Genomic DNA, 17,272 nt, shown 5'->3' with positions numbered 1-17,272 from the left:
AAGGTTAGTAAAGACAAACGTAGGTCCCCTGCAGTCAGAATCAGGGGAAGTCATAACGGGGAACAAAGAAATGGCAGACCAATTGAACAAGTACTTTGGTTCGGTATTCACTAAGGAGAACACAAACAACCTTCCGGATATAAAAAGGGTCAGAGGGTCTAGTAAGGAGGAGGAACTGAGGGAAATTCTTATTAGTCGGGAAATTGTGTTGGGGAAATTGATGGGATTGAAGGCCGATAAATCCCCAGGGCCTGATGGACTGCATCCCAGAGTACTTAAGGAGGTGGCCTTGGAAATAGCGGATGCATTGACAATCATTTTCCAACATTCCATTGACTCTGGATCAATTCCTATCGAGTGGAGGGTAGCCAATGTAACCCCACTTTTTAAAAAAGGAGGGAGAGCGAAAACAGGGAATTATAGACCGGTCAGTCTGACCTCAGTAGTGGGTAAAATGATGGAATCAATTATTAAGGATGTCATAGCAGCGCATTTGGAAAGAGGTGACATGATAGGTCCAAGTCAGCATGGATTTGTGAAAGGGAAATCATGCTTGACAAATCTTCTGGAATTTTTTGAGGATGTTTCCAGTAGAGTGGACAAGGGAGAACCAGTTGATGTGGTATATTTGGACTTTCAGAAGGCTTTCGACAAGGTCCCACACAAGAGATTAATGTGCAAAGTTAAAGCACATGGGTTTGGGGGTAGTGTGCTGACATGGATTGAGAACTGGTTGTCAGACAGGAAGCAAAGAGTAGGAGTAAATGGGTACTTTTCAGAATGGCAGGCAGTGACTAGTGGGGTACCGCAAGGTTCTGTGCTGGGGCCCCAGCTGTTTACACTGTACATTAATGATTTAGACGAGGGAATTAAATGTAGTATCTCCAAATTTGCAGATGACACTAAGTTGAGTGGCAGTGTGAGCTGCGAGGAGGATGCTCTGAGGCTGCAGAGTGACTTGGATAGGTTAGGTGAGTGGGCAAATGCATGGCAGATGAAGTATAATGTGGATAAATGTGAGGTTATCCACTTTAGTGGTAAAAACAGAGAGACAGACTATTATCTGAATGGTGACAAATTAGGAAAAGGGGAGGTGCAACGAGACCTGGGTGTCATGGTACATCAGTCATTGAAGGTTGGCATGCAGGTAGAGCAGGCGGTTAAGAAAGCAAATGGCATGTTGGCCTTCATAGCGAGGGGATTTGAGTACAGGGGCAGGGAGGTGTTGCTACAGTTGTACAGGGCCTTGGTGAGGCCACACCTGGAGTATTGTGTACAGTTTTGGTCTCCTAACTTGAGGAAGGACATTCTTGCTATTGAGAGAGTGCAGCGAAGGTTCACCAGATTGATTCCCGGGATGGCGGGACTGACCTATCAAGAAAGACTGGATCAACTGGGCTTGTATTCACTGGAGTTCAGAAGAATGAGAGGGGACCTCATAGAAACGTTTAAAATTCTGATGGGTTTAGACAGGTTGGATGCAGGAAGAATGTTCCCAATGTTGGGGAAGTCCAGAACCAGGGGACACAGTCTAAGGATAAGGGGTAAGCCATTTAGGACCGAGATGAGGAGAAACTTCTTCACCCAGTAAGTGGTGAACCTGTGGAATTCTCTACCACAGAAAGTTGTTGAGGCCAATTCACTAAATATATTCAAAAAGGAGTTGGATGAAGTCCTTACTACTAGAGGGATCAAGGGGTATGGCGAGAAAGCAGGAATGTGGTACTGAAGTTGCATGTTCAGCCATGAACTCATTGAATGGCGGTGCAGGCTAGAAGGGCCGAATGGCCTACTCCTGCACCTATTTTCTATGTTTCTATGAAAGATGATCCTGTTGGGAGAAAGTGATAGTGAATTTAAATGAAAAGTGGAAAATATTTGGGGATTCGTTCTTTTCTTGAAAAGTTTTATTTCTTAAATGGTGCCTCTTTTGGTGGATAAATGCATCATTTGGAAAGATACTGAGCCAAGACGGTCCAGGATAAGGGGTCGGCCATTTAGGACAGAGATGAAGAGAAATTTCTTCACTCGGGGTTGTGAATCTTTGGAATTCTGTACCCCAGAGGGCTGTGGATGCTTAGTCATTGAGTATATTCAAGGCTGAGATCAACATATTTTTGGACCCTATGAGGATCGGGCGGGAAGGTGGATATGAGGTTGCAGATCTTATTGAATAGTGGAACAGTCTTGAGGGACCGTATGGCCTACTTCTGCTCCTATGTCTTATGTTCTTGTGTAGAAGGTCCCGGGCTTGATCCATGAGCTAATTGCATGTTCAGGGAAGGCAACCAGAGGTAAAACAACACATTAGCAGATGGGTCACACACTCTTTCAGGAGCATCCTATGACTGATGCATTCCCAGAGAACTCGAAGCAGAGCACCTCATCACTCTTTTATTTACTGTGTGGCAACAAGAACTACCTGCATTTAAATAGAGCCTTTAATGTAGTTATTAAAATATTGGAGATGGGGGAAAAAGGCTGTTTAACTGGTCGAGGCAGTTGTCGGCAAGAGGTCATATGATGAAACCTCCAGGAATACACCCAACCAGAATTGGCAACTCTAATTGGTTCTAGAGTATATAAAATTTGTAATGTTCATGTTTTGTATGTGCTATGTTTACAGGTTACACTGGTCTGCAGAAAGCCATTGAAAATGTTGACTTTACTGAAATTGACCAACTGAACGAGCCTAAAAATCTTTTGGAGCGTATTTCACCAACAATTGTTTCGAATATAAAACCATGTGAAGTTATTGCTCGTATGTCATGTCTCCTACCCAGAGAAGTTGAAGAGATTAAAAAGGTATTTCTTAAGGATTGAGGGATATGGGGAAGCAGGTGGGTAGTAGGTAGGGTTGTCACCTCTCCAGAATGGTCCTGGAGTCTCCAGGAATTAACAATGAATCTCCTAGACACTGCTGCGAGCAACACCTAGGAGAAAAATCATAGGGGCATTTGGAAAATAAATTGTAAGTTTTTTTTTCATTCACTTTGAACACTTCTGTTTATCAGCCCCACAATCCTCCGAGATATCTGCACTCCTCCAATTCTAATAACTCCACCATTGTGGCCGTGCCTCCAGCTGCCTAGGCCCTAAGCTCTGGAATTCCCTTCCTAAACCTCTCCATCTCTATCTCCTCCTTTAAGATGTTCCTTAAAACCTACATCTTTGATAACAGTAGTGGCACGGTAGCATAGTGGTTATATTACTGGACTAGTAATCCAGAGATGTGAGTTCATATCCCACCATAGCAGTTGGGAAATTTAAATTCAGTTGATTTAAAAAAAAATCTGGAATAAAAAGCTAGTGTCACTAAAGGTGACCATGAAACTATTGGAGTGTCATAAAAATCCAACTGATTCACTAAATCCTTTAGGGAATGAAGTCTGCTGCCCTTAGCCGGTCTGGCCTATATGTGACTCCAGAGCCACAGCAATGTGGTTGACTCTGAAATGGCCTAGCAAGCCATTCAGTTGTACCAAACTGCTACAAAGAAGCATAAGGTGTATCTTCACCACATGGACTGCAGTGGTTCAAGAAGACGGCTCACCACCACCTTCTCAAAGACAATTAGGGATGGGCAATCCTTGCCAGCGACACCCACATACTGTGAACGAATAAAAACAAATATTTGGTCATCTGTCCTAATATCTCCTTATATGTCTCGGTGTCAATTTTTGATAAAGCTCCTGTGAAGTGTTTTGAATATTTTTACTATGTTAAAGGCGCTCTATAAATGCAAGTTGTTATGGAGGTATGGTCTGGATGGATCAAATGGGCAGATTTACCAATAACACCAAAGTGTGAATGTATGGCAAATTCTGATGATTATGAAAGACTGCAGGAGGGTTATGCATAGGGCAGATAGGTAACTAATAAATAAAAACAGAAAATGCTGGAAATACTCAACAGGTCAGGCAGCATCTGTAGAGCGAGAAACAGAATTAATGTTTCAGGTTGATGACATATTTCCAAGTCAGGATGGTGTGTGATTTGCTGGGGAACGTGCAGAGGTGGTGTTTCCATGCGCCTGCGCCCTTTGCCTTCTAGGTGGTAGAGGTCGTGGGTTTGGGAGGTGCTGTCAAAGAAGCCATGGCGAGTTGCTGCAGTTCATTTTGTAGATGGTACACACTGCAACTACAGTGCATCGGTGGTGGAGGGAGTGAACGTTGAAGGTAGTGGATGAGGTGCCAATCAAGCGGGCTGCTTTGTCCTGGATGGCGTTAAGCTTAAATCTGAAATATGGTGGAAATACTCAGTAGGTTAGGCAGCGTCTGTGGAGATAGAAATAGAGTTAATGTTTCAGGTTCTGATAAAAGGTTACCGACCTGAAACATTTAACTGTGTCTCTCTACAGATGCTGCCTGAAGTGCTGATTATTTCCAGCATTTTCTGTTTTTATTTCAGATTTCTAGTATCGGCAGTATTTTGCTTTTGTATAGGTGATTAATAAAGTTCTGTGTAGGATAATGTGAAGTAATAGGGGAAGGAAATCAACTTTAAATGGAACAGAGGGACCTTGATATGCAGATTTAAAGGTCATTAAAGATGGCAGCAAAGTAGAGTAAGGACATTGTGTTAATCAGTAATAAAATGTGTGCATTTCACACACTGAATAAATAAAGGAGAAACAGAAAGAAGAAAGAAAGATTTACATTTATATAGCAACTTTCACCACAACAAGACATCCCAAAGTGCTTCACAGCCAAGGCAGTGCTTTTGAAGTGTAGTCATTGTTGTATTGTAGGGAAACACATCAGCCAGTTCGTGCAGAGCAATGTGATAATGACTGGATAGTGACATTGGTTGAGGGATGAATGTTAGCCCAGAACAACAGGGAGACCTGTGTGGGAAGACGAGATCTTGGGTTAATGGCACCTCCGACACTGCAGAGGACTCCCTCGGTGCTGCACTGGGAGTGTCAGCCTGAATTTAGTGTTCGAGCCCCTGGTGTGGAACTTGAACTGGCTGCCTTTTGACTGAGAGGCAAGAGTGATGCCAGCTGACCCACAGCCATTATACATGCCAGGCATGAAAAGAGAAAAGGATGTCGGGCCACATTAAAAAAAAACTTGCATTTGTATAACACCTTTCATGTCATCGAGATGTCTCAAAGTAGGTGAATACTGCAACCAATTTATGCACAGCCGGCAGCAATGTGATAAATAACTAGTTAATCTACTTTTGCTGGTGTTGGTTGGGGGGAAAATGCTGGTCGGGATACAGGGAATACTCTCCTGCTCTTTGAATAGTGCCATGGGATCTTTAACACCCGCTCAAACAACAACTTGCATTTATATTGCGCCTTTTAACATAGTAAAACATCTCCAGGCACTTCACAGGAGTGATTATGAAACAAAATTTGACACTTGCCATGAAAGGAGATTTTAGGACGTGACCAATAGCATGGTCATAGAGGTAGGCTTTAAGGAGTGTCTTAAAGGAGGAGAGATTGGGAGGTTTAGGGAGAGAATTCCAGAGCTTGGGGCCTGGTAGCTGAAAGTAAGGCCGCCAATGATGGAGCAATTAAAATTGAGGATGCACAAGAGGCCAGAATTGGAAGAGTGCAGAGATCTCGGAGGGCTGGAAGAAGTTACAGAGAAAGGGAGTGCTGAGGCCATGGGGAAATTTGAAACCAAGGATGGGAATTTTTAAATCAAGACGTTGTCGGACCGGGAGCCAATGTAAGTCAGCGAGCACAGCGGTGATGGATGAATGGGAATTAATTCGAGTTAGGATACGGGCAGCAGAGCTTTGGATGAGCTCAAGTTTATGGAGGGTGACAGGGGGTAGGTGTCTAGCCAGGAGAGCATTGGAATAGTCAAGTCTGGAGGTAACAGAGGCAGACGGGGCCTCAGTTTAATGTCTCATCCAAAAGAGGGCACCTTCAATGATGCAATACACACAGTACCAAAGGGTCAGCCTAGATTATGTGCTCTAGTCCGAGAGTGAGGCTTGAACCCTTGCTCTTCTAACTCCAGAGATCATAGTGCTACAACTGAGCCAAGCTGCCACTCTTTTAAGGGCCCAAGTTTCCACATGATTTGCGCCTGATTTTTAGGAGCAACTGGTGGAGAACGGACTATCTTAGAAATCGCAATTCTCCACTTTTTTTTCTGCAGTTCTAGTCAGGTAGAACAGTTCTACTTTGGAACAGAATTTTTTCTTCAAAAGGGGGCGTGTCCGACCACTGACGCCTGATTTGAAAGTTTCCACAGTGAAAACGTACTCCAAACTAAAGTAGAATGGAGCAAGTGAAGATTTTTGTAGAACTGAAAAAACCTGTTCTACACATTAAAAAATCAGGCGCAGGTTGCAAATTAGGCATCCAGAACGAGGAGGGGGGGTGGAAGGGAAGTCATTAAATTCTACAATCAATCCTTATTTATACTTCTACAAATATTATACAAATAAATCCAACCTGAATAAACATTTATAAACAAAGAAAAGATTAAATAAACCATCTTCCTACCTGTCTGAAAGTGCTTCAGCTATCGTTCGTTCCCGCGGGGGGTGGGGAAGAAAACCGCCGTTTGTTGCCGCGGAGGGGAGGGAGGGGAAGGAGACAGCGGTTTGTTGCCGTGAAGGGGAGGGAGGGGAAGGAGACAGCGGTTTGTTGCCGCGGAGGGGAGGGAGGGGAAGGAGACAGCGGTTTGTTGCCGCGGAGGGGAGGGAGGGGAAGGAGACAGCGGTTTGTTGCCGCGGAGGGGAGGGAGGGGAAGGAGACAGCGGTTTGTTACCGTGGAGGGGAGGGAGTGGGAGGAAACCGCCGTTTGTTGCCGTGGAGGGTGGGGAGGGGAAGGAGACAGTGAGAAGGGTAGCCTCAGTGCTGATGGCAATGTGCTTTTATTAAAAAATGTTCAAAAATTAAACAGCTACAAAGAACTACAAAAATGGCCGAGTGCCAATGTTTCCTTCACACTGCGCGTGCGCGAACGCTCCAACGCGCACGCGCAGCGTTGCCGGCAGGAAAAAAACTAATTTAAATAGTACCCGCCCCCTCCCACTTACAAAATCGGCGCGAGTGTAGGCTCCGCCCCCCTGGGCGCCGCGCCAAACAGACAAGGAGCTGCAAAGCGCTTGAGAGTAGCGCGTTTTTTTTTCTGGCGCCGTTTTAGGCACGAAAAACGGGCGCCCCTATCCTGTGGAAACTTGGGCCCTAAGTGACTCCTTAAACTTATTCCATCCCAAGTAGTTGGACTATAATGTGGAGAAATGTGAAGTTATCCATTTTGGTCAGAAAAATAGAAAAACAGAATATTTTTTACAAGGTCAGAGACTGGGAAATGTTGGTATTCAGAGGCACCTGGGTGTCCTTGCACACGAATCACAGAAAGTTAACATGCAGGTACAGCAAGCAATTAGGAAATCAAGTGGTATGTTGGCCTTTATTACAAGAAGATTTGAGTATAAGAGTAAAGAAGTCTCACTGCAATTATATAGGGCCCTGGTGAGGCCACACCTGGAGTACTGTGTACAGTTTTAGTCTCCTTACCTAAAGAAGAATATACTTGCCTTCGAGGGAGTGCAACAAAGGTTCACTAGGCTGATTCCTGGGATGGCAGGATTGTCCTATGAGGAGAGATTGAGTAGAATGGGCCTTTATTCCCGAGAGTTTAAAAGAATGAGATGTGATCTAATTGAAACATATAAAATTCTTAAGAGGCATCAAAAAAACATTACAGGGAACATTGATAGTACATCAATCGCCTATGCAGGAAAAAAAGAGCCAAGTACGATATAAATTAGAAAAACATCATGTAATTTTGATATCTTATGTAAGGTTTTGGCGCTGAAAAATTTGGCAGTCAATCATGAAGACAGATAATAGACATTCCACTCTAAACCCATATTTAAGGTATACATCAAATTAAGTTCAAAACAATTTACTTTAAAATGGGTGATCGATCAGGAAGCCTCCCGTCTATCACTATTTGTCATGACGAAAGACACAATATCAGAGAAAAACTCTCAGAAACAAATTGAACCAACCACCCCTCTGATTTGTGTACACTGTACATGCATTTACTGTATAGACCAGGGGCAGGCGTGGTGTGAGGCGGGAGTGGAGTGCAGCCGCCACATGTCCCGTTAGGCCGGCCCTGCTAGGTACTCGCATTATTTCGTGGACTTTGTGGCAAGCCTCTATGAGCCCCCAGTTTGCGAACCACTGCTGTAAGCGACCAAACAAAAACTATGAACACTAACTTTCTCAAATGTTTGCGCAGGTCTCACAAAACAAAGGTGATACTGCCGGAGCAACAAAACTACTCGATTGTTTGCAAAGATCGGACAAAAAACAGTTTTACAAGGAGTTTCTCATAGCTTTGGAACATTGCAACTATTCTGTAGTGACCGACCTCTTAACACTAGATTCAGGTAAAAGTAACAATAGCTTACATGTTACTAATCAATGTCATAAGACAAAAGTAGGAAATAATATTGTAGATACTGGATTCTTTTCCCTTCAATCTGTTTCAGCGAATTCACTGACACACGAACATTTTTAGTCTTAGCAACATAAGACCTTTATTAGAGATTCTCCGGCCGGGACCTGTTAAGATAAAGGGAACACCCTCGATTTGAGCCTGTTCACCCCTCTCTTGACGAGTCTCGTTACAACGCGAAACCACAGCAGTTATACATTTTCAAAGCAGAACACATTTGATTAGCACTTAGTTCATTCAATCACTTTCTGCTTCCCCCAGAATACATCCAATGGCAGGCCGACAGGTCCCCCAGACAGGGCGGGCACTAGGCCTAGCTTGTTTACAGTTTCGGGGCTTCGTATTTCCCTATTTTATGGCTTGTTATAGCGTCTGACTCATACCTGACTTCGCTTTTCGCGTAACTCGTGTTTGACCACAACTCTGAGTAACCCCCTTTTTGTGTCGACATTGCAAATATCGCAGCTTGACATTTTCTTTTAGCTATCTTCCCATGATCCTTTTCAACTGACACATTCACAAAAGCTATCTTCCCATGATCCTTTTCAACTGACACATTCACAACTCTTCTATTCACATTCTCATTCCCCCCTTTTATCATTCCATGATAACCCTGGTGATTATTCCAGGAATATCGCATTCAGCCGTTCGCATTCTTGTTTCTCATACTCTTCTTGATCCTCGAGTAAACTTTTAGTCTGTTGAACCAGATTCCGGGAGCTCGTGACTGCAAGAGTTTGCTCCAATTTTGCCATCATAACTTTACAACAGACATTAAAGCAACAATAATCAGACAACAGGTAACTATTATCATACCGAGAATAACTGCTCCATGCATTAAATAAGATCCCCAGGATCCTCCAAATAACCAATCCAACCAACTATTTCCTTTCTTTGGACCCTGCCTAAACTCATCCAGCTGCTTTTTTATGGCATCAATGGCTTGGGTGATATTGTATGATTCATCCGTGACATGTGTTATACATTTGTCCCCTATAATTGTGCACACTCCTCCTTGTTGGGCCAGCTGATAATCCACGGCATAGCGGGTCTGCTGCGTATACAATCTTAGTTCAGACAGCTCTCTGTTGATGGCATCCAGTCCCTTAGACGTGCTATTTCCCAAAATGGTCAATCCGTAAATAAGGTAGTTCCTATTTTTGGCACTAATTACCCCTGCCGATCCACCTACAGACAGGGCCCCAAGGAACCCATAGCCGAGCGACGATCCAAGCGTGATAGGGTCTTCCCAATCCGCACAGAATTCCTTGCTAATAGCTAGGGTCACTATTTTTCGTTGCACATGTCCTCTCTGAGGGCATGGAACGGTAAGTGGCCCGATAGTCCCTACTGCAAAGAGGACAGGGAGGGTCGGTGTGGCTGTCTTAAAGGTACCATTAAGGAGAAACACAAATTCTTCCTTAGCCCTGTAGCACGTTATCTTCCTGCCGGTTCCAGTTCCTCCGTCCCTTTTACTAGCGCCGTTACTTTCGCGACTAAACTGGTTGTATAGCCAGTGAAGGGGATTTTTGGGTCCTACTGCGGGATTTCCTAGGTACTGTTGTTCTGCTGCCTGGAACACCCACCCTTGATCGTCTTCTCTTTCCTTCACGAGAGTGCCATTCCAGTAGCCACAAGCGTACTGGACTCCCTTACCCATGGTGTGATTCTGTTTACTAATACACTGGCAGGAATAGGTGACCCCACTAGTCTTGCACCTTTGTTCTTTACAGGAACTGTAGGTGTAGTTGTGAGTGACTTTTATGTAACCACAGCCCCATCCCGTGCCGAAAAAGCAGAAGGGGAAGAATCCAAACAATAAGGACTCATTAGTAAAACCGGTTGTCTTATTGAGATCCGTTGTGTTGAGTGGTGGAAAGTTGGAACACACCGGATCTTCGCTCCGAATCCTGGTACAGTTAACTGACACCATACATCTCCCCCGTACCCCCTTTTATATTCGCCCGTTTGTCCCTCACAGGGTGCGTCCGAGGTATCCGCCGTATATAAATCACGGGGAGTCCACCCAGGGGTGGCCACGAACAGGGCCTCTACTGATTGGGCTAGTGGGTAACACACTGTTCGATTGCCATGCAATCGGGTATGGGTCTGATAAAATAAGTTATCCTGTAGCCCTTCTAGTTCTGCTAGGATAGCACAAGATAGCACAATTATACCTGCTAGCTTACACATGCTTAAATAATTTTAGACGATACTACACATTAGTTAACAAGATAAGGATAGATCATAAAACAGCTAAGTCTGCTTGTTCCTTTCTCCTGCCGTGTTCTTGGCATTTTCCTTCCTGCCCCAAGGATGTGGTTTATTCAGCTATGGAGGAGAGGAAGTCTGGAACAGAAACAAGGGTTAGGACGACCAGTGAGATAGGCTCATTATGAAGTAATAAGTTTACAGTGGTGCAGGTGAACCCAGGCACTTCTCCCCTCAACCTTAGCTGCGGTGGGGGTAGTGAGTAACACCTGAAAAGGCCCCTCCCATCGTGGCTCTAGTCCCTTTCGAATTCATTTCTTAATCAGGACATACTTCCCTGGTGCCACGAGGGACGATTCGGGTAAAACTGGGAGGTTGAGGTGAGCATCTCGAACCTGGTTGTGGGCTATTCGCAGAGCCTGAGTCAGAGAAAGAACATAGGTGATCATCAGTCGAGCTGGGATACCATACCTAGGAACAATTTCCCTCATTAACACCTTAACAACAGTTTGAGCCTTATTGTCCAGGGTAGGGTAGGCTTCAATCCATCTGCTAAACACATCTACTATTACTAACACACATTTTTCACACTGAACTTTTTGCAACTCAATGTAGTCCAACTGCAATGTCTCATAGGGACCTTCTGGTAGGGGCGTCTTACCCCAATCACAGGGGACTCCCTTCCCTGGATTATGTTGCTGGCAAACCAGGCAACGGCTACTGATGTTCTGGGTGAGCGCCTGGAGTCTAGGGTGCCACCAAGTAGCCAAAAGTGTGTCACTCGTGGTCCTTGCTCCACAATGAGTAGCAAAATGCATACATTCAATAACCCATAGAGCCAACTCGTCAGACATGCAAGTCTGTTCTGCGGGAGTGGTCCAGAGTTTACAAACATTGTCATAAGTACATCCATAATCTTTCCACAACAGTTTATCTTTTTCAGGAGCGTCCTCCTGTGCTTTAATGACATCTTGGATGGTTGGCATTGGTTTTTCCGAGGCTAACTTATCCTTGGCAGGACTTTTAGTTTGACTCATCATTCTAGGCACCACCATTTATTGTCCGCAAGAGGCCTGTTTAGCCTCTCTGTCAGCACAGCGGTTTCCTATGTCAACCGGAGACTTTCCGGTAGTGTGGGCGGTACACTTGACAATAGCAACACGCTTGGGGAGCATGAGGGCTTGCAACAAATCAGATACTAGTTGCCTATGGGATATCTCATTCCCCTGTGAGGTTAGGAATCCCCTATTTTTCCATAATTGTCCGAAATCATGGGCTACCCCAAAGGCATACCTAGAGTCGGTATAGATATTGACTTTGAGGTCTTTGGCCAAGATACAGGCTCGGGTGAGGGCGAATAGTTCAGCTTGTTGGGCGGTATAGGCGGTTTCAAAGGCGGCAGATTCCAAGACCTGATTCTCCTGGTTTACTATGGCGTATCCTGAGATTCGTGCACCTTCTAGATTAATAGAAGAACTTCCATAATACATACATAATACAGTATGGGTCTTTCATTGGTACGTCAACTAAATCTTCCCTGACCGACGAGGCCTCTTGAATTAAAGATAAACAATCTTCCTCATCTTGGAGTGGCTCAGTAAGAAAACAGGCCGGATTAATGGCAGTACAGTGCCGAAAGGTCAGTTTAGGATTATTCAGTAGGTAGATCTCGTATCTGCTTTGCCTGGCCATGGTAAGGTGTTGAGTCTGCAGTTGGCTCAGGAGGGCAGCTACGGAGTGAGAGGTGTTAAGACAACGGTAGCACAGTCTTTCAGGATTGTACAATACAGTTGAACGGGCCGGTCATAGAGGGGCCGGCCCAAAGCAGGGCTGTCTTTAGTTCCTTAAAGGCTTGGACGTCTGCGGTTTTTATTTCAAAGTTGCCTTCCTTATTTGTATACGGGGTGAGGTGCTTAGTCATCAGGGCAACATTAGGGATCCAGGATCTGCAGTAATTGATCATCCCCAACCACTGTCGCATTTGTTTAGCCGTGCTAGGGACTGGAAACTGGCAAATTGGTTCGTCATCCGGGGAGGTTCTCTGTACAATCAAGCTACGTAATCGGGGGACGGTTGGCCAAAAGGGGTTGTTCTGGGAGAAGTTAGTGTAGGATCCCCGTCCTTGCCCCCCTCCTCTCCCTCCTGTTCCTCTTTCGTGCCGACGGGAGGGACACTCTCTACTCCAATGTCCTTCTTCCCCACAATTAAAGCATTCACTCGTCTTTCCCAGCCCTGACCTCTTCCCATACCAGGCCGGTGACAATAGGGCGGTCCGTAATTAGCAGGGCTCGGGCCATTTGGGTGTTTGGTATAACCATATCCCTGTTTATCCACCCAACCCTGCACGCAACACTGCGGTTCCATCTGGTATCCCCTTGGGTCGGGTTTTGGTCCTTCCACCCGAGACGGCTCTTCCTTTCTAGTCACGTATTCAGTCTTGACTCGGGTTGGGGGCGCACCTCCCCCCTCTCCTTTCTTTTCCTGCCAATAATATTTAACCGCCCTTTCCATCTGGGCTTTACTGTTATCTGCCCAATTCATATTATTTGTCCGGATAGCGTGAGCAATCGAATAGGGCAGGCACTGAAGTAGGATAGCGCAGAATTGAGGAGAATCCTCTCCTGCCCTGAAGCCATTATCTCCTGATTGACTTCCGTATATTTCAATAAATCTTTCCATGAATTCATCGGCAGTTTCTTCTCGTTTGGGTTTAGTTTCTAATACTGCTGCCATACTGATGGGCTTCTGAAGGGTTGTGGTGAGAGCATTAAAGATAGCGTTTAGGCGATCCTGGGCATTATTAGAATGAGCAGTCACTAATGCATCATGGGTGGCTCGCCCCAAATTTTCTAAGAACCGGACGTGTTCAGTCGGGCTCAGGGCCTGCTGCACTAAGGACCACAAGTCTCTTGATTCTGCATTATAAACTGAAATAGTAGTTCGAAGATGATCTATAAACTTGACAGGTTCTTTTTTTCGATCTGGTATGGTGGCCAGAAGGGCCATAATTTCGTTCGGTTTCCAGGGCACATAGACATCTATGGTGGGGTGGTCTGCAGCTTGTTGTGCATCAGGGTTTGGCATTGGTCGGACTGGGAATTGGTGTCGGGGCTTTGGGATGGGGGTGTCAATCTTGGAAGGCATTTCTAGGTCGGAGGATGGTTCGGAGCTGCCTGACTGCTAGGCACCTCCGCATCTCGATCGGCGGGAGTGTTTGCTATGCCTTTCACAACTGGGACTGGTAGTTTGACTAGAGGATTTACGGGATTGTCTATGATGTCGAGATATAGTTCTGCCCTTCCGAGTGTGAGATCTGGTCCTCTCAGCTATATTGCCTGTGAACTGGGGATCTGAATCGCTATCAGAGGATGAAGAGTCCGTTTGGGCTTGTCGTTTCGTTGGTGTAGGGTTACATTTATCTTTAACTCCTCTCGCCAGAGTGTAAGGTTGAGGGGGATGGGAAGGAGGCTGTGACAAAGGGTCAGAGGCTGCAGGAGGCGCCGTTGGGCGCGGCTGTGTCCATTCATCAATTTCATCATCAGCCTCAGTCAATGCAACGCCAACCATTTGACTACGTAGTCTATCGGTACCCTTCTCAGAGATCCATGGGGAACTCTTAGTATGTTTCTCGTGCGCGCACTCTTTCTTTAAGACGTCTACAGTTTTAACATGTCCTCCTTCTGTCAAGGAGAGTCCTAGTTTAGTGGCGTTCTCCTGCCAGCTTGACAGAAGGGACTCATCTTTCAGCTTTTGACAGTACTGTCTCCATTTGGCTATTAAATCCTTTTTTTAACCACCGGGACCATATTTTTTTTTTACTCAACAAACCTATCCTTTGTATATTTCCTGGCTCCGTAACTTATCATCCGAATATACGTAATTCAATAAGGTTCACACTCTTAAACTTCCCACATACAGGACAACACTACGAAGGGTTAAAAAAAACTTTCACTGTTTGAAAAAGTGGGTGGAGCTAAAACAAACCACAACTCTCCCGTTTCCTACACAAGCTTCCTTATCCACAGTAAAAATCATACAAGCATTTCTCATTTAAAACAGACGTTCACAAGAGTCTCTCTTCTTTCCTATTAATTTTTGGATCCATGACCTTTCAGGGAATTCGTAGTTTTATCTAAATTACCCATCCTTGTGTTGCCGCACGTTGGATCAGGGTCCTAATTAGTCCTGATTGTCCCCACGTCGCCCCGTGGTGGTTTCAGTTATCTTACCCAGAGCCTAGGCGGACCAAGTGATATACAAGATCGACACCGTACCTGGCGTAAGTACAATTTAAAATTTACACAGTCCCGCAGCTTAATTTTACGTAATTCCCTAACCTCCGCGTTTCCCTACGCGGTTCGCGCGATTCTCTATCCCTCCGTGTCGCCGCACAGTTTTCCTGTTCGTGTTGCCGCACGATCCTTACTTAATTTGTTCTAGGTTCCAGATTTAAATCCAATCAGTGCCTAGACGGGCCAAGTGATATACAAGGTCGATGTCACACCTGACTTGGACACTTATTTCCTAAGTTTAGAAAGTATTCGCCAGATTGACCTGGATCTCGTTCAGATACCACCTGAGAACCAGCGAGTGGCTAAACTTTCCTCAGACTTTTGAAACCGGAGAAAACTGGAGCAGTATTGAAATTATACTTACACCAGTGGCCATTTTCCTCTCGTCTCGTCCAAGGCTAGTCTGGCTCTTAATTCGCAAGTTTCCGGCAGTCGTCCGTTGAGATCCCACTTCTGACACCAAATGTAGATACTGGATTCTTTTCCCTTCAATCTGTTTCAGCGAATTCACTGACACACGAACACTTTTAGTCTTAGCAACATAAGACCTTTATTAGAGATTCTCCGGCCGGGACCTGTTAAGATAAAGGGAACACCCTCGATTTGAGCCTGTTCACCCCTCTCTTGACAAGTCTCGTTACAACGCGAAACCACAGCAGTTATACATTTTCAAAGCAGAACACATTTGATTAGCACTTAGTTCATTCAATCACTTTCTGCTTCCCCCAGAATACATCCAATGGCAGGCCAACAGGTCCCCCAGACAGGGCGGGCACTAGGCCTAGCTTGTTTACAGTTTCGGGGCTTCGTATTTCCCTATTTTATGGCTTGTTATAGCGTCTGACTCATACCTGACTTCGCTTTTTGCGTAACTCGTGTTTGACCACAACTCTGAGTAACCCCCTTTTTGTGTCGACATTGCAAATATCGCAGCTTGACATTTTCTTTTAGCTATCTTCCCATGATCCTTTTCAACTGACACATTCACAAAAGCTATCTTCCCATGATCCTTTTCAACTGACACATTCACAACTCTTCTATTCACATTCTCAATATAAGCAATGAATAATTTTGGAATGTCAACATTTTTTTTAATTCCCTTGATTATAGAAGAATAAGGGGTGATCGAATTGAGATGTTTAAGATGAAGGGTAGATAGAGAGAAACTATTTCTTCTGGTAGAGAGAGTCCAGAATAACCTTAAAATTAGAGCTAGACCATTCAGGGGATGATGTCAGGAAGCACTTCTTCACACAAAAGGTAGGGAAAATCTGGAACTCTTCCCCCAAAAAGCTGTTGAGGCTGGGGGTCAATTAAAAATGTCAAAACTAAGATTGATAGATTTTTGTTAGGCAAGGATATTAAGGGTTACGGAACCAAGATACTTAGATGTAGTTAAGATACAGATTGGCCATGATCTAATTGAATGGGGGAACAGGGGTTGAATGGTCTCCTCCTGTTCCATGTTCCTAATTCACTTAAAATATACTTAAAACACTGTACAGATTGCATGTCGATATATAAGCTACATTCGCCACCTCCAATATTCACAGATACTTTGGAATGAATTCCCACACTAACCAGGGGTGATGTTCCCAGCGGGAATCTAAGTCAAATGTTAACCCGTGGTGATAGCAATGAAAATAAAGCTACTGGCAAGTTTCAGATTTCGCTGCCCAGCACAGCTAGTCATCACCATCATCATCATAGGCAGTCCCTCGGAATCGAGGAAGACTTGCTTCCACTCCTGAAGTGAGTTATTTGGTGGCTGAACAGTCCAATACAAGAGCCACAGACTCTGTCACAGGTGGGACAGATAGTCATTGAGGGAAGGGGTGGGTGGCACTGGTTTGCCGCACGCTCTTTCCGCTGCCTGCACTTGATTTCTGCATGCTCTCGGCATTGAGACTAGAGGTGCTCAGCGCCCTCTCGGATGCACTTCCTCCACTTAGGGCCGTCTTGGGCCAGGGACTCCCAGGTGTCAGTGGAGATGTCGCACTTTATTAGGGAGGCTTTGAGGGTGTCCTTGTAGCGTTTCCGCTTCCCACCTTTGGCTCTTTTTCCGTGAAGGAGCTTCGAGTAGACCACTTGCTTTGGGGGTCTCATGTCTGGCATGTGAACTATGTGGCCTGCCCAGCAGAGCTGATCGAGTGTGATCAGTGCTTCAATGCTGGGGATGTTAGCCTGGAAAGGACGCTGATGTTGGTGCGCCTGTCCTCCCAGGGGATTTGTAGGATCTTGCGGTGACATCGTTGGTGATATTTCTCCAGCAACTTGAGGTGTCTGCTGTACATGGGCCATGTCTCTGAGCCATACAGG

The 17,272-nt window shown here is 45.1% G+C and overlaps 1 protein-coding gene across 4 annotated transcripts in view; it reads left to right on the top strand.

Annotated features, from left to right (window-relative positions):
- rigi (RNA sensor RIG-I) overlaps nucleotides 1-17,272 on the top strand; it is a 159,659-nt gene that overhangs the window by 98,539 nt on the left and 43,848 nt on the right. For all 4 annotated transcript variants that reach the window (XM_070887816.1, XM_070887799.1, XM_070887808.1 and 1 more), the window contains 2 exons: nucleotides 2,627-2,805; nucleotides 8,232-8,382. In XM_070887816.1, the coding sequence (XP_070743917.1) occupies nucleotides 2,627-2,805; nucleotides 8,232-8,382 (330 nt within the window). The remainder of the gene's footprint in view (nucleotides 1-2,626; nucleotides 2,806-8,231; nucleotides 8,383-17,272) is intronic.

Source organism: Pristiophorus japonicus, chromosome 1, assembly GCF_044704955.1.
Source record: "Pristiophorus japonicus isolate sPriJap1 chromosome 1, sPriJap1.hap1, whole genome shotgun sequence".
Lineage (NCBI taxonomy): Eukaryota > Metazoa > Chordata > Chondrichthyes > Pristiophoridae > Pristiophorus > Pristiophorus japonicus.
This window is presented reverse-complemented; position numbering and strand designations above follow the sequence as displayed.